The 18,020-nt window shown below is 43.9% G+C and overlaps 1 protein-coding gene across 1 annotated transcript; it reads left to right on the forward strand.

Moving 5' to 3' along the window:
* The first annotated feature begins 549 nt into the window (after positions 1 to 549).
* LOC136533659 (glutathione S-transferase T3-like) lies at positions 550 to 17,427 on the forward strand. The gene is made up of 4 exons (XM_066526206.1): positions 550 to 728; positions 15,758 to 15,761; positions 16,053 to 16,252; positions 16,365 to 17,427. Exons 1-4 carry the CDS (start codon positions 550 to 552, stop codon positions 17,425 to 17,427), a joined length of 1,446 nt encoding a protein of 481 aa, XP_066382303.1.
* The last annotated feature ends 593 nt before the right edge of the window (positions 17,428 to 18,020 follow it).

Consider the following 18,020-nt stretch of genomic DNA (forward strand, 5'->3'; position numbering starts at 1 on the left):
AAAAAGTGTGGTGTGCTTTGCATTTCACTGGTGTCCTTCGTGTTTAGTAGGCTAAGTGTTGTTACTCATTTCACAGTTGGACGATCATACGTGGTTCCTTGTGTTCAAGTGTGGTCGTTTGTTGGTGTGCTTTGATCACTGCTCCCCTCTAGTTGTATATATATATGGTGTTTTGATCACTATTAGCCTCGTGTCTTTTTAAATGTAGCCCTTAGCCATGTGCATGGGTTGGTATACATGGTCTCACCAGGGGCGGATCTATAGGGAGGCTGGGGGGCTCGTGCCCCCCTATAGCTGGTGCATCAATGGAAATATGGGGAGGGTGAGAGAGAAGAAGAGTTGGAGAAAAGAAAAAAATGGAGAGAGATGAAGAAGAAGAGACCAGCCCCTCTTCAATCCTGTTCTGCATCTGCCACTGGTTCTCACAGATTTTTTAACCCACCCATGAAATGAAAGAAGTTGCTATATGGGTTTGGATCGGGTGGATCAAGTGGATTTTGTGGGTCATCTGTTTGCACCAAGGAGAAGGGGAACAAGAAGGTCTCGGCGATGGAGATCCTCCTCATGATCTGTGCCGGCGTGGCAATGTCCGTCCTAGTCATCTCGCACATGATCACCTTCGTTACTACAGAGCCCCCCGGCCGTGGACCTATCGTGGCCAACATGGTCGGCTCCATGGCGAGTCTCATGCAGGCCACTGGCGGCGGCCTCGGCCGGCGCATAGCACAGTCTGATCAGGCGTAGCAGCTCATTTCGGCTCGTCGCTCTTTTGTGTCTTTTTGTCCTTCGTGTCTAGTAGGCTAAGGGAGCACCCCCTCCTGTTTCCATCCATGAAAATAGTGTGGTGTGCTTTGCATTTCACTAGTGTCCTTCGTGTTTAGTAGGCTAAGTGTTGTTACTCATTTCATAGTTGGACGATCGTACGTGGTTCCTTGTGTTAAAGTGTGGTTGTTTGTTGGTGTGCTTTGATCACTGCTCCCCTCTAGTTGTATATATATATGGTGTTTTGATCACTATTCGCCTCGTGTCTGTTTTAATGTAGCCCTTAGCCATGTGCATGGGTGGGTATACACGGTTCTCACTAGGGGTGGATCTACAGGGAGGCTAGGGGCTCGTGCCCCCCTGTAGCTGGTGCATCAATGGAAATATGGGGAGGGTGAGAGAGAAGAAGAGGTGGAGGAAAGAAAAAAAATGGAGAGAGGTGAAGAAGAAGAGACCAGCCCCTCTTCAATCCTGTTCTGCATCCACCACTGGTTCTCACAGATTTTATAACCAACCCATGAAATGAAAGAAGTTGCTATATGGGTTTGGATCGCGTGGATCAAGTGGATTTTGTGGGTCATCTGTTTGCACCAAGGAGAAGGGGACAAGAAGGTCTCGGCGATGGAGATCCTCCTCATGATCTGAGCTGGTGTGGCGACATCCCTCCTGGTCGTCTCGCACGTGATCACCTTCATTTATATCGAGCCCCCGGCCGTGGAGCTATCGCGGCCAACGTGGTCGGCTCCACGGCGTGTCTCATGCAGGCCGCTGGCGGCGGCCTCGCAGCAGTCTAAGGCCGGGGCACAGCACAGTCTGATCAGGCACAGCAGCTCATTTCGGCTCGTCGCTCTTTTGTGTCTTTTCATCCTTCGTGTTTAGTAGGCTAAGGGAGCACCCCCTCCTATTTCCATCCATAAAAAAAGTGTGGTGTGCTTTGCATTTCACTGGTGTCCTTCGTGTTTAGTACGCTAAGTGTTGTTACTCATTTCATAGTTGGACGAACGTACGTCGTTCCTTGTGTTTAAGTGTGGTCATTTGTTGGTGTGCTTTGATCACTGCTCCCCTCTAGTTGTATATATATGGTGTTTTGATCACTGTTGGCCTCGTGTCTGTGTTTAATGTAGCCGTTAGCCATTTGCATGGGTGGGTATACACGGTTCTCACTAGGGGCAGATCTACAGGGAGGCTGGGGGGCTCGTGGCCCCCTACAACTGGTGCATCAATGGAAATATGGGGAGGGTCACAGAGAAGAAGAGGTGGAGCAAGAAAAAAATGGAGAGAGATGAAGAAGAAGAGACCAGCCACTCTTCAATCCTATTCTGCATCCGCCACTGGTTCTCACAGATTTTTTAACCCACCCATGAAATGAAAGAAGTTGCTATATGGGTTTGGATCGGGTGGATCAAGTGGATTTTGTGGGTAATCTGTTTGCACCTATGAGAAGGGGAAAAGAAGGTCTCGGCGATGGAGATCCTCCTCATGATCTGAGCTGGCATGGTGACGTCCCTCCTGGTCGTCTCGCATGTGATCACCTTCGTTACTGCCGAGCCCCTCAGCCGTGGAGCTATCGTGGCCAATGTGGTCGGCTCCACGGCGAGTCTCATGCAAGCTGCTGGCAGCGGCCTCGTAGCAGTCTGAGGCCGGCGCGCAGCATAGTCTGATCAGGCGTAGCAGCTCATTTTGGCTTGTCGCTCTTTTTTGTCTTTTCATCCTTCGTGTTTAGTAGGCTAAGGGAGCACCCCCTCCTGTTTCCATCCATCAAAAAAAGTGTGGTGTGCTTTGCATTTCACTGGTGTCCTTCGTGTTTAGTAGGCTAAGTGTTGTTACTCATTTCACAGTTGGATGATAGTACGAGGTTCCTCGTGTTTAAGTGTGGTCGTTTGTTGGTGTGCTTTGATCACTACTCCCCACTAGTTGTATATATATATGGTGTTTTGATCACTGTTGGCCTTGTGTCTGTTTTGATGTAGCGCTTAGACATGTGCATGGGTGGGTATACAGGGTTCTCACCAGGGGCGGATCTACAGGGAGGCTGGGGGTATGGGGAGAGTGAGAGAGAAGAAGAGGTGGAGGAAAGAAAAAAATGGAGAGAGATGAAGAGACCAGCCCCTCTTCAATCCTGTTCTGCATCCGCCACTGGTTCTCATAGATTTTTTAACCCACCCATGAAATGAAAGAAGTTGCTATATGGGTTTGGATCGGGTGGATCAAGTGGATTTTGTGGGTCATCTGTTTGCACCCAGGAGAAGGGGACAAGATGGTCTCGGCGATGGAGATCCTCCTCATGATCTGAGCCGGTGTGGCAACATCCCTCCTGGTCGTCTCGCACGTGATCACCTTTGTTACTGTCGAGCCCCCCGGCCATGGAGCTATCGTGGCCAATGTGGTCGGCTCCACTGTGAGTCTCATGCAAGCCACTGGCGGCGGCCGCGCAGCAGTCTGAGGCTAGCGCACAGCTGTTGACACCGTTTTTTGCACGTGTCAAAATGATCAGAGTGGGCTAATCGGCAGGAGGAAAGTTACTGTATACGCTGACAGCCGATGAAAATCAGCTTGTAAAGATGGTTGCCGATGAATGGTGGTGATCGATGGAAAGGTTGATTTAGACTCGGGCGTTGCCGATAAGGTTGGAGATGTTATTGTCGATGCCGATGAAGGAAGGCTTGAAAGCTATTGCCGATGAAACAGCAAGTATGTCGATGGAAAGGAGGTCGGTGAGAATTCCATCGTAATTGAGGCGGACGGGGAAATAGATAGGAGTTGATTTCCTTTTCTATATTTGTTAGAGTATGATTCATGTAAGAGTCACGTGTTTCCTTAGATATGGACTTGGTGTCCTAGTCGTATTTGGTTATGTCTCTTTAGACCAGGGTATAAATATAGATTGAGGGGCAATGTAATATAGAAAAATCAATATCAAAACCAATTTTTACTCCTATTTGCATCTACTTACTTTTCGGCGACTTCGTCAATTTACATATTTTTTCTTTTTACGAGTTCTCATTGATTCGGCGAGTTGCATCGCTTCAGTGCGACCTTCGGTGATTCTCGAGTTCCGCGTGAGTACCTCTTGGCCGTGACTTCCGGGCGTATCACTGTTGTCAGGACCAAAGTGCTCGTATCTTCATCCTTGTCGATTAACAGGTCAAATCGACTGGCACGCTTTGGATATCGATTCGGGTATTAGCCCTTTGTGTTTGCAGATCTACTTTTGCATCAACACATCTTTTGGCACGCTCGGTGGGACCAATCAATCCGATCAATATGTTCAATCCCGAGATCGATTCAGGGAACATTATCGCGGTATCAGAAGAAGATCTTAAGGAAGAGCAGAGGCAGGCCATGGAAAAGGCTATAGAAGAATACAGGCAGCTTTGTCTGAGATCGTTTAGCATAAACAAGAGTGGACAAGTCATCTAGAAGCAAGATTTGCCGTTGCCTCGGCAGGTTTCCTTTGACTCCAATCCTGGTAAACTTCAAGAGATGGTTAATTCTGCAGTAAATCATGCTTTGATTAATCATTCCAATGTGCTGTCCAATACTGTTCATAATGATGTGGTTCGAACTCTCAAAGAAAGACAAGCTTCACCGCATTACGTTGGGCCTGCCTATCACCAACCAGAGCCAGCATCTGTCAATACTCCATCGGCTCCCTCGGCCATTGTGGGTACAGAAGTTACTTCTCCTCTAGTATCAGCAGGCTTACCTAATATTCAATCTACACCAATACGATCAGATCCGGTACTACTAGGAGGACGAGTTCAGCTTAATACAGATCTATCAGCATCAGCTATGTCAGGCCCTATGTCTCAGAATAGCCATATTCCTGCTAATTGGTGGGGATATGGTATGCCTCTGGAGTCATCTGCTTTCAATCCTGGGTTACCTCAAGTGTTTGATGCAGTAGGAAAAGCTCCTATACCATCGGCTGTTTCGCCGATGGCTCAAGTGCCTCAATATGCCACAGCAACTACTGTGCAACCAACTCCAGGAGGTTTCCAGATGCCTTTGGTTCAAACACCCAATTCAAGTCCATCGGCAAGCTTACTGCCGATGCAGCAGAAAGCCCCTGCTATGAGTCAAACTGGGGTTCAGTTCATGCCTCAAGCTGGTTATAATTATCCAACAATGTCAGCAAATTACCAGCCATCGGTAAGTTTTGTACCGATGAGTTCTAATAATGGTTGGTCAGGACAGTTACCTGTTCAACATACAGTTCAACAAAATCAGCAGGTTGTAGGGATTCAACAAGGTCATATGCAAGCTGGTTTCCAAAATCAAGCATCGGCAGCTCAGCCGATGAATCCTTTCCAGCAGGTTAATGGACCACAAGTAACAGCAAATATGCCAATTGCTGGAGATCGTGGGCCACAAAGATATGTGGAGGGATATCAGCAGGTACCTCCTGTAGAAATTCAGCCAGTTCGTCAGCAGGAGGCTGATGCTTTTTGGGCCGATAAGATAGCAGAAATTATGAAGGATCAGTTTGGGATAAAGCCCAAGGTCAATACTTATTCTTATCGGACTCCATACCCTCCTGCATATGATTTAATTCCTCTCACAAATCGGTACAAGGTACCAGATTTCACTAAATTCTTTGGGCAAGATGATACATCAACAATGGAACACGTCAATCGCTTCATTATTCAATGTGGAGAGGCAGCTAGCAGAGATGAATTAAGAGTTTGATTATTTTCATCATCTTTGTCCGGATCGGCATTTACGTGGTTCATTTCATTACCACCAAATTCTATTATTACTTGGGCTGATCTAGAAAAACAATTTCATAAGTATTTCTTTGCTGGAATCCATGAAAAGAAGCTTACCGATTTAGTAAAATTGAGACAGCGTAATGATGAATCGGTAGAAAGCTTTGTGCAAAGGCTACGAGATGTAAAAAATAAGTGCTACAGCCTGGTGTTGGATGATCGGCAGCTTGCCGATCTGGCTTTCCAAGGGTTATTGCCATATCTTAAAGACAGATATGCTTCTCAGGAGTTTGAAAGCCTCAGTCATCTTGTGCAAAGGATCTCTGATCAAGATACTAGGGTTTTTGAACCTAAAAAGAATTGGAGTAAAAAAGTATCGTTTGTTGAAGAAGTAGGAGATTCTGATTCTGATGAAGAACCAGTTATCGGCTTAGCTGAGTGGGTTAAGAATAAAAAGCCGATATCTTGTCCCTTTGGTCAGAAAGAGCCAGAAAAGTTTACCTTTGATATCACCAAGGCCGACAAGATATTTGATCTTCTGCTTCAAGAGGGCCAAATTAAGCTGTCACCTAATCATGTGATCCCATCGGCAGAAGAGTTGAAGAAGATCTTGTACTACAAATGGCACAATGCAACTTCACATAGTACAAATGAGTGCAAGGTGTTCAGGCAACGGTTACAATCGGCTATTGAATCTGGGAGAATTAAGTTTGGTACTTCCAAGGCCCAGAAGCCGATGAAAATTGATCAACACCCTTTTCCAGCAAATATGTTGGAGGCCAAAGGGAAGACCAAGGTATTGACGTCAGAGGCTGCTGAGAAAAACGTATCAGTGGATCCCCAACATCGAATAACTACCGATGATGCAAAAAGTAAGGGTTTGCTGGGAGAAAGCAGTAGTTCCAAAAACCCTCCTCGACCTAGCATTGTGATTACCCATAGAAGGCAGCAGGAGGGTTGGCGTCAGCGTAAGGACCGATATCGACAACAGCAAGAAGAGAGATATCGGGAAGAATGGTATCGACATAAAGATCATTGGAGGTGCCCGTTTTTCATCCATTGCTGGGAAGAAGGTATTAAATTGCCAACTGTTGAAAATTGCCCTGAGTGCAATGATTATTATGGGGTCAATCGGTCAGAAAGGAGGTTTCAACCTGGCAATCAGGGTTTATTTATCAATGAGCCGGTCAGAGGCAGAGCATCAGTGCATGATCAGCTGGGGGGCAGACTTAGTGTACATGAGAGGCTTGGTAAACGCGCTGGATATTTTCCAAGGAATCAAGAGGAGCTTGAGGAGATGGCAAACGCAAGAGTTTCCAATGAAGAAATATTCTATAGGGACCCTAATATACGCCGTGTAGAATCAACTAGGACCTGTTATCAGCCGGTTTGGAAAACCAAGTTTCCTCGATGGTGCCCGAAGGGTCTGACAAAGACACAGAAAAGGAGGATGCAACGTGAGCATCAGGAGGATTTATACCGAGAGGAAAATTCCTCCAATGAGAGGTCTAGTCATCAGCAGTGGCAAGTAAAACACAAAAATAAGGGTCCATCGGTAGATGTTAATATGGTATTCATGTTGCTGATGGAGTTTTTGGCACTATCTGATAATGAGGAAGAAGTTCTCTCTGATCAAGTAGCTCAGTTGACACTAGATCCAATGATGGCTGTTTTTGAGAAACCTACCGACAACGAGAGATAGCATCTTAAGGCTTTGTTTGTGAAAGGTAGAGTTGATGGGCAGCCTGTATCTAAGATACTTATCGACGGAGGGGCTGCGATTAATATTATGCCTTATGTGATGTATCGGAAGCTTGGTAAGGGAGATCAAGACTTGACCAAAACCGATATGATGCTGAAGGATTTTGAAGGCAATGTGTCACCGGCTAAAGGGGCAGTATGCGTTGAATTGACCATCGGCAGCAAAACTTTGCCGACGACGTTCTTTGTTATTAATGGCAAGGGTGCATATAATCTGCTTCTAGGGAGGGATTGGATTCATGCTAATTGTTGTGTTCCTTCTACAATGCATCAATGCCTCGTACAGTGAATTGGGGATAAGATTGAGTTTGTCCCTGGTGATTCTTCTTATATCATCGCATCGGCAGAATCAGATACTTATGAGCGAACTAAATGCATATCAGGAGAAGTTTGGGAAAAAGAGTTCCTTGGAGTTGCTGATTATGAAATTCCACCGATCCAAGCAGTCGGTTCTGAAGAAGAGTTTTAATGGATAGGTTTGCCGATGATGGAAAATTAGGTCAAGGGTTCACATCGGCAGATGATTTAGTAGAAGTAGATATTGGTGATGGCGATAGGCCAAGACCTACTTTTATTAGTGCTAAGTTAGATTCCAAGTATAAGCAGCAAATGACTGATTTGTTAAAAGAGTATAAAGATTGTTTTGCTTGGGATTATACTGAGATGCCTGGATTAGACCGATCGATAGTTGAACATCGGTTACCTATCAAATCTGGATTTTGACCACATCAGCAGCCAGCGCGCCGATGCAACCCTAATATACTTCCTGACATTAAGGCCGAAATAACTAAATTAATTGAGGCAAAGTTTATTCGGCAGTGTCGATATGCAGAGTGGATCTCCAATGTGGTTCATATTTATAAGAAAAATGGAAAACTTTGTGTTTGTATTGATTTCAGGAATCTCAACAAAGCCACACCGATGGATGGCTATCCAATGCTGATTGCTGATTTGTTGATCGATGCTGCAGCTGGACATCAAATTATCAGCTTCATGGATGGTAATGCAGGTTACAATCAAATATTCATGGCTGAAGAAGATATTCCCAAGACTGCTTTCAGATGTCTAGGTCATGTAGGGTTGTTTGAGTGGATAGTCATGACGTTTGGTTTGAAAAATACCGGCGCTACTTATCAAAGAGCTATGAACTTTATTTTTCATGAATACATCGGCACATTAGTGGAGATCTACATTGATGATGTAGTGATTAAGTCTGGAGATATCACGAAACATCTAGCCGATCTACGAAAGATACTGGAGTGCACAAGGAAGCATGGATTGAAGATGAATCCTAATAAATATGCGTTTGGTGTATCGGCAGGTCAATTCTTAGGTTTTATGGTGCATCAGCGGGGCATCGAAATCAGTAGGAAGTCTATTGATGCAATTAACAAGGTGGTTGCTCCTGCCAATAAAACTGAATTGCAATCTTTGATCGGTTGTATTTGTCAACTGATGATACCGTTATCGGTTCAGCTCTTATTTAAGAATTTGAAGGGAAAGAACGTGTTATTTATTATTTGAGCAGAAGATTAGTAGATGATGAGACAAGGTATTTGGCCATCGAAAAATTATGTCTATGTTTATACTTTTCTTGTATCAAATTGAGACATTATTTGTTATCTGCCGAATGTACGGTCATATGCAAAGACGACGTAGTCAAGTATATGCTGTCGATGCCGATATTAAGTGGTAGAATCGGCAAGTGGATTTTAGCATTATCAGAATTTGAACTACGTTACGAATCGACTAAGGCAGTTAAGGGGCAGGTTATGGCTGATTTTGTCACTCAGCATTGTAATACAGTGGACTCTCTAGAGGTTGCTCCTTGGACACTTTTCTTCGATGGGTCCACATGTGGTGAAGGAGCAGGTATCGGCATTGTGTTGATTTCACCTCAAGGAAGGAAGTATGAGTTTTCATTGCCGATTGTTGCTACATCGACAAACAATCAGGCTGAATACCAAGCCTTGATAAAAGGGTTAGAATTGCTGAAGGAGATACGTGCCGATGCTGTTGAAATCTTTGGTGATTCTATGCTAGTTATAAATCAATTGGCTGGGATTTATGAATGCCGAAGTGAAGTTTTAATTTCGTATTATGAAAGATGTTTGCAATTGTTGAAAGGGTTTAGAGACTTTCGTCTTGAATATATTTCTGGACTGCATAATGAAGAGGCTAATCGACTAGCTCAGCATGCTTCAGGGTATCAGCCTATTCAGGAAGTGCTAACATCGGCAGTCGATACCAATGACTAGAGAAAGGAGATTGTCGATTATTTAAAGGATCCATATAAAAAGGTTGAAAGACGTATAAGGTTCCAAGCTACCAAGTATGTGCTCCTCGATGATGAATTATATTATCGAACTATAGATGGAGTTTTACTCAGATGTGTTAGCAGTGATGAATCGAAAAGCTTGATGAGTGAAATTCATGAAGGAGTGTGTGGAGCGCATCAATCGGCTTTCAAGATGAAGTGGATGATCAGAAGGAATGGATACTATTGGCCGACTATTCTTGAAGATTGTTTTAAATATTTTAAAGGATGTCAGGGGTGTCAAAAGTTTGGTAATATTCAAAGAGCGCCTGCATCGGCTATGAACCCTATAATTAAACCTTGGCCGTTCCGGGGATGGGCTATCGATCTCATCGGTCAGATTTATCCGCCATCAAGCAAAGGACATAAATTTATTCTAGTTGCTACCGATTATTTCACAAAATGGGTTGAGGCAATTCCTTTAAAAAAGGTGACATCGGCTAATATGATCGATTTTGTGAAAGAGCATATTGTTTACCGATTTGGTATTCCTCAAACTATCACTACCGATCAGGGTACTATGTTTACATCGGGAGAATTTGATGAGTTTGCTGTAGGTATGGGAATTAAAGTTTTAAATTCTTCTCCATATTATGCTCAAGCTAATGGTCAGGCTGAGGCTTCTAACAAAGGGATCATCAAACTCATTAAGCGCAAAATTAAAGAAAATCCTAAGAGGTGGCATACAGTATTAAATGAAGCCTTGTGGTCATATCGGATGTCATGTCATGGTGCAACTAAAGTAACGCCTTATCAGTTAGTATATGGACACGACGCAGTATTGCCTTGGGAAATTAAAACTGGCTCTAGGCGAATACGTTCTCAAAATCAGCTGACTCCCGATGATTATGATACTCTTATGAAGGATGAGTTGGAAGATGTGGCGGGTCATCGGTTAAGGGCTTTAGTTAGCATCGAAGAAAATAAGAAAAGAGTAGCCAGATGGTATGACAAGAAGGTGAAGGTAAAGGAGTTTGCCGATGGAGATCTGATCTGGAAATTGATTTTACCAATTGGGACTAAAAGTTCAAAGTTTGGAAAGTGGTCTCCTAATTGGGAAGGTCCATATCGGATAAATCAGTCTGTTCCTGGTAACGCATATATTCTAGAAACCCTCGAAGGGGTTGTGTTTCCCAGAGCATTAAATGGAAAATATTTAAAGAAATATTACCCTAGTATCTGGATGGATGCATAAAAGTATAAGTGCCGATAATAGTCCTATCAGCTAAAATTATACAAGGATGTCAATGTCTCATAAAGTGCCGATGCAATAGACAAGATTTACAAGTTTAACAAAGATTGGATAGCCAATATCGCACGCAGGCAAATCTGGTTGGCTTCCTTCATTTCCTTGATGTCTTCATCGGCAGCACCCTCCACAGGCTTGAGTTTTTTCTTCATGGCCAAGGCTTTGCGAGCCTGGATGTCTCTTTCTTGCTGAAGGGCCTTGATGGCATCGGGTAGCTGGCTTTCTTCTTGTTGGGCATGAGTTAAGGCTGCCTCGACTTCTTTCAATTTAGCCAATAGAGCCATCCTCTTTGCTGATAAATCTAAGATTTTCTGCTTAAGTTCAGCGCCCGAAGTCTGCAAGTTGCCGATGCCCTTGTGCTTCTCATCGGCAATCTGTTTCAGTTGTAGCATCTCTTCTTTGAGTTGAGCCTAAGCTGCTCTATCGGCAATGCGTTGAGCAGCCCGTTGATATTGCAGTTGGTGGCTTTCTAAATGGGCTGCTGGGAAGAGTGCTTCTTCAACATCGGCAGGGACCTGGCCATGGATTGTTTTGAAAATTGCCTTTGCGGGATCCGAGTCATCTACCAGTTGGGCGGTATCCTGCTGTAACAAGACCAGGAGAGCTTCCAACTTGGACTTAATTTCTACCGATATTGTTCCCAGTGCAAGGGAAGAACTTGCTTCCTCTCCATCATCATCAGAAACGTCAATGGCAAAGGAAAATAGGCTGTTTGGGGAGTCTTGTTCCTGAGAAAAAGAAAAGGAGGTCAGTTAAGGATAAGTATGAATATTATAAATCGACTAGGTCAATCGGCTTACCTGTTTCAAGGCAATTTCTTGTACTTGGCTGGAGGAAGCAGCCTGGAGTATGCCGTGTGGAGGATCGGCTGAAGCTTGCCGATGGGATATCCTCTGTGGCCTCATCGGTGGTTGGCCCTTGGGGTATGATGACCGATGGTATGTCCTGTACAGGAGGATTAACTGCTTGCTCAGTTGCATCGATTGATTCTGGCCGGCTTATAGACGTTGGGGCAGATGTGGGGATCGGTATGGACTTCTGTCATTTTGGCTGTGCCTCGGCATCTGTTAAGGCTTTGCGCTTTGCTTGGGCCTCAGCAACGGTTGGCTGGGGGGCATCGGCACTTGTTGGTTGTGGAGCTTGAACATCTGGTACGCTTGTCGATGTACCCATTTGTTGCTGCAAAATAAGTGTAAGGTATGATATTTAACAGATAAAATATAAAATCAAAGGAATACCTCTGAAGGTTTGTCAGAGGTAGTGGTGCTTGATGTCGGAGGAATTGCCGATGACGATCCAGCAGCGACTCTTACACCCTGATGATTAATGTTAATACAGTTTGTGATTGGCATGAGTAGAAATAAACAGGGTTGTTACCTTGAATGCCTTGATCAGGGTTGTAGCAGCAGCCAATGGAGTGGCCCTAGCTGTAGCCAATTTGGACTTAGAGATGATGGTCTTGGCACGGGTCTTCTGGTGAGTCAAAGCAGCTAAGGTAGGGGCGTTGTAGCCGATCAGTGATATCGGGGAAACAGGCCGAAGATCGAAGGGTTTCCCACGTTTGCTCATAGATGGTGCTAGGTTGTTAACCTGTCACGAGAAAGTTAGTTACCGATATATGAAAGGAAAAAGCAGAAGGGAGTTAAAAGAAACTTACTGCGTCATCGAGAATGGCGTATTCAGGGTCGATCATGTGCCGATATGTGTGAGCAGATGTTGCAAACAGTTGTTCCCTCCATTCTCGCCACCATTGCTTATATGATTCGGTGATGAAAGATGCTGGTGTCCAGATGGATAGATCGACATCTGTAGTATCGGCATCGGGGGAGAGTCGCACTACCCTGCTCCAATCTGTTCCGCATGTGATTGTTTCTCTAGGTTTGATCACATCGGCAAAACAAAGTTTGATTGGCAGTTGCCCAAAAGCCAATTGACGGGATACTGCCGATGGATTGTAAAATTCATACGTGATATTGGTGTTTTTCCCGCCACCGAATGTGTTCACTGGGATTGCCCTAGGAGTAATGATGGCCATCATGAGTTCATTATCCTGATTCAGGGTGTCATCGGCAAAGTTGAAAAGAAGGGGGAATCTGTTTTCTTCGTTAATATAAGGTATCCAGGCCCTATGATCACGAGAAAGACCATTGTAGAAGCTTTGGAAGAATCTGCCGATCTGGTCTTCATTGGCCTCTATTCCAGGGAGGACAATTATGGCTTCACCAAAATTGAGGGGTGAGCGTGTTGCCGATTCCTCATCCCCAAGCACGTGGTCTTCAGCAATTTCTCATGGGAATTGTTGGGCAAAGAAGTCCCATTGCAAACGTTTGTGCATATGGGCATTCAGCCACATGTTGATAAACCACCACGGGCCTCCTAAGTTGCCGATGGGTTCGCCAAGCAAAAGTTTCTGAGACACTTGATGAAGAAGATGATAAGTGGAGCTCAGAAGGTATCGGCCAAGAGGGAACCTTACACCATTGGCCAAGAGTTCAGCCACGGGGAGGAAGGCGTTGGTTGGTCCTACTGATCGACCACAGAAGATAAATTTTTCTAACCACATATTCAAGAATGTGGCATGTTCCCTCTGGTTAACTATCCCGGTCCTCTGGCATTCTTGAATATATCCCGTCCAACCGCCGATATTGCGGGTATTCACCCTATATTCAGATTTTCTGCCATAGATGGAGCCTTCATCGGCAGTTGAAATGTCCAAGCCAGTGAGCATGTAGACATCGGCAAGTGTGGGAGTAGCTGGGCCATGTCCAAACATAAAAGTGTTTGTTGTGTCTGACCAGAAGTAAACAGCTGCAATCATCATTGACTCGTTCTTTTGCATATCGGTAATGGATAGCCTAATGCATTGGTCTAGCTTCTGTTCTGCCCAGTGTACTTGCATCGACCTGTTGACCCTCAAGTACCAATCTTTCCACCCTTTGGTGGTTTTGGGCCAAGATCGGAATGTATCTTTCCACAAATTCAGAGAGAAATTTTGGGCTCTAAAAGGGATTCTGTTAACCTCTGCATTAATCAGATCAGTTGGATTTAGGTTGCCCATTGGTCCTAGGCATTGGAAATGCGGCTGATCGGTTGGAATAACTAATTTGTTGCGAAGTTCCTAAGTTTAGAGGATCCGAAGAACAAAGAAAAAGAGAAAAATTACCAACTGTATGAACTCGCAAAGACCAGAGGAATCGAGGTAAAAAGTAACGGAAGTGGAACGAACCGCAGGGACGTCGAAGTTGATTGCCATTATCTTGAGGTAGATGGGGGCACGAGCTGGAGACTCGAGGTTGACGCTGGAGAAAAGTTCTTGTTGGTTGAGGTCGCGCAGTTGTTCGTCGGAGTCGCCGCCAGAAAAAGAGGATGCCAAAGATTGGAGTCTGAGGGTAGAAGACGAGCGTTCCGGAGAAATCTATTTATAAGCCGCCTGGAGTAGGGGTATTCTGGACTTATCTCTATGCCGCGCGCATGTGGGTCGAGGTGGTTCAGATGGATATGGTTACTGTTCGCACGATAATCAAGGGATTGTACAGATGATTTGATGGCAAGTAATCATGACTTGGAAGAGATCTCGGTACAGGATATTTTAATTCTAAAAATGGCGGCATTATTATGTTAGGATCTTGCCGATGGATTATTGTTTCGGTATCTTAACCATAATCAGGGCAAGAGTGGTTGGAAATTGTGCGATATTTACTGAGGTGCATGAATCAGGACTAGATTTGATTAGATTTGATAACAGATCAAGTTTTGGCTTGGAGGATGAGTTACGGTAATTGGGCGAAGGCAAACGTTATCTGGAGTAAATTTCGGAGCATTAATGGTTTTATACTCCGAAATTGGGGGGCATGTGTTGACACCGTTTTTTGCACGTGTCAAAATGATCAGAGTGGGCTAATCGGCAGGAGGAAAATTACTGTATATGCTGACAGCCGATGAAAATCAGCTTGTAAAGATGGTTGCCGATGAATGGTGGTGATCGATGGAAAGGTTGATTTAGACTCGGGCGTTGCCGATAAGGTTGGAGATGTTATTGTCGATGCCGATGAAGGAAGGCTTGAAAACTACTGCCGATGAAACAGGAAGTATGCCGATGGAAAGGAGGTCGGTGAGAATTCCATCGTAATTGAAGCGGACAGGGAAATAGATAGTAATTGATTTCCTTTTCTATATTTGTTAGAATATGATTCATATAAGAGTCACGTGTTTCCTTAGATATGGACTTGGTGTCCTAGTCATATTTGGTTATGTCTCTTTAGATCAGGGTATAAATATAGATTGAGGGGCAATGTAATATAGATATATCAATCAATATCAAAACCAATTTTTATTCCTATTTGCATCTACTTACTTTTCGGCGACTTCATCAATTTGCATATTTTTCCTTTTTACGAGTTCTCATTGATTCGGCGAGCTGCATCGCTTCAGTGCGACCTTCGGCGATTCTCGAGTTCTGCGTGAGTACCTCTTGGCCGTGACTTCCGGGCGTATCGCTGTTGTCAGGACCAAAGTGCTCGTATCTTCATCCTTGTCGATTAACAGGTCAAATCAACTGGCACGCTTTGGATATCGATTCGGGTATTAGCCCTTTGTGTTTGCAGATCCACTTTTGCATCAACACATCCTCTCCTTGGATTTGAAAAATGTCTACACTATATATGCATCCTTTTTCTATCTAGTTAATTACTAATTTGAGTAGTCTTGATTGCTTTAGAGTCTTATATTTTTTCCACTGAAAATATGGAATGAAAATGAAATTTGGACCATGTCATATATAGTTGTTCGTTGCATATATACATGTTGCTGTTTGTTACTACAGTTGAAAACCATGTTTAACTTTAGGGGCACAGATACTGACTTTCGTATTATCGAAAGCACAGCTTCATGTTTTCACCATGGTTTGTCATTTTAGTTCTGCTAGTTTCTCATTTCAGTTCTGCTGGTTTCTCATTTCAGTGATGTATGTATGTTTGTCATTTAAGTATTAGTACTCTATCCAGTTAAGTTTCAGTTGAGTTCCAGGGGTGTTCAGTAAGTAGCAGTACTGCTAAGTTTCAGTTGTGTTTTTATATAAGATTCAGTTAAGTTCCTTAAGTTTCTGTGAACTTGATCCTAAATGTGTTGCTATTTCCTAAATGTGAACCGAGCTATCAATTTGCTGAAACAGCTCTTACATGATTGTTGCATGATTTTCTGAATTCTGTATTATACCCAACTGAATGTGTTAGACTGAAAGAGCTTCTTTGTGCAGACGGCTTCTCGGCGCCGACGGCTTCTCGGCGCCGACGGCTCTATCTCTCGGTCGTGGTGTCAGCAAGGGCGCGGCGACGGCGCCATTTATGGATCCAGCGTTGGTGGCTTCCCCAGCATAGATGGATTTCCGTTCCCTCATTCACCGTCTCAAGCCTGGTTTGATGCGGCCGGCAGTGATCCCTCTTCTCCTGTATCATGGTAATCCCTCTTCTCCTGGTTTGTGATTTTTTCAATTTACAATCATTGTTTAAGATCCAGTAGAAGAATAACATATATTGGATAGATGATTGTTATTGTTTGTTTCCTGCAGGGACGAAGATCCATGTCCATCTGGTGGTTTCATGAGCTACTTCGGAAATCAGCCACACAACTTTCATTTGGTTGGTGCACCTATTCACAACAGCCCTTTGAATAGACCATTGTCCACCAACAATGATGCAAGTTCACAGCCTGAAATAGAAATATTACTTGACAACGACAATGTTAGAACTGAGAAGAGGATCCTATGGACAGAGGAAGAGGATCTTAGATTGATGAGCGCTTGGATAGAACATTCAACAGACTCTACCTGTGGAGCCGATAAGGGTGGTAACCAGTATTGGGGTGAGGTTGTTGAATCCTACAACAAGACTACCCCACCACTTCGAAAGAGAAATCTGAAGCAATGCAAGGATAGATGGCACAAGATTAATAGGTGGATGGACCTCTTTGAATGTGCTTATGTAAAGGCTCGCAGAGTATTTACAAGTGGATATTCTGATCAAATGTGGATTGATGCAGCCCACAAGTTCTATGTGGAGGACAACAAAGATGCAAAACTAGGACCCTTTGTTGGGATTGAGGTTTGGAAAATTTGTCGAGAAGTGTCAAAGTGGAAAACATACAATGAAGAGCTGAGGAATGCACGTAAAAGGAAATCATTTCACCTTGAAGAAGAAAGAGATCAGGAAAATGATGAAAGTTTGGAAGAGATGCCTAATCGACCAATGGGTCAGAAGGCAGCTAAAAAGGCAGCTCTAGCTGCAAAAGGCAAGTCAAAAGGCTCCAGCAGTGAAGATAATGGTAACTCAAAGGAATCTGCTATTGATCTAGACAAATTAGGCAAATTCCAGGAGGAAACAAATGCAAACCGTATGAAGATATTGGAACTGCAGCAGAAGCTATCATCTGAGAAGCTTGAGACCACAAAAATTGCCCTCCTTACTGCACAAGAGACCAAAAAGGGAAAGATGCTTGAGAAAGAATCAAAGATGATGGAGGCTTATAACAGCCTCATCTTACAAGATACAAGTTCAATGTCCGATGTGGAAAAGGCGGAGCGAGTTGCTGCCATGAAGTGTCTTAGGAAGGCCCTTTTTCTTGAAAGTGACTGAACAGGTAACTTGAGCAACCTGTGCTATCTACTGTGATTTACAGTAATTTCAGCTGCTTTCTATGTTTGCTGTAATCACAATGCACTTGCCTCTTCACAGTTCCAGGAAAATCATATCTGTTGCTTCCATTAGCATATGAATTTTTTCTAAAAACAGAATTGGTCATGTGTGTTTGCTTTGGTGAATTTTTTCTGAAAACAGAATTGCTCATATCTCTTACTTTTGTTATACAGAGCTAGTAAATCATTAGTTTGCAAATGATTTTGTCCAATGAAGTAAGTTCACTGTCTGAAAACTGCATGCTGTTAATACCACCTATGTGCTAATGTCCAATGAAGCAAGTTCCTAGTATTCCTTGCCTTCTCACTTTGTGACGCAGCTAGCTTTTCCAGTGCAGCAGATCTCCTGTCTACAGTAGCATTAAATTGGTCATCTTCCAAATTATTAGTTTGTTGTTTCTCTTTCCTCTTCCCTTTAGCTTTGCTGCCTTTTGTCCCACTGGTCTGGTTGGCCTGTTTGTGTCCAGTTCTTGGCTGCCTGGTTTGCCAGATGAGGTGTAATCTCTGGATTCAGAATTTTTGGTTCTTTTGCTG

The sequence above is a fragment of the Miscanthus floridulus genome, unplaced genomic scaffold, assembly GCF_019320115.1.
Source record: "Miscanthus floridulus cultivar M001 unplaced genomic scaffold, ASM1932011v1 os_1070_1_2, whole genome shotgun sequence".
Taxonomy (NCBI): Eukaryota; Viridiplantae; Streptophyta; class Magnoliopsida; order Poales; family Poaceae; genus Miscanthus; species Miscanthus floridulus.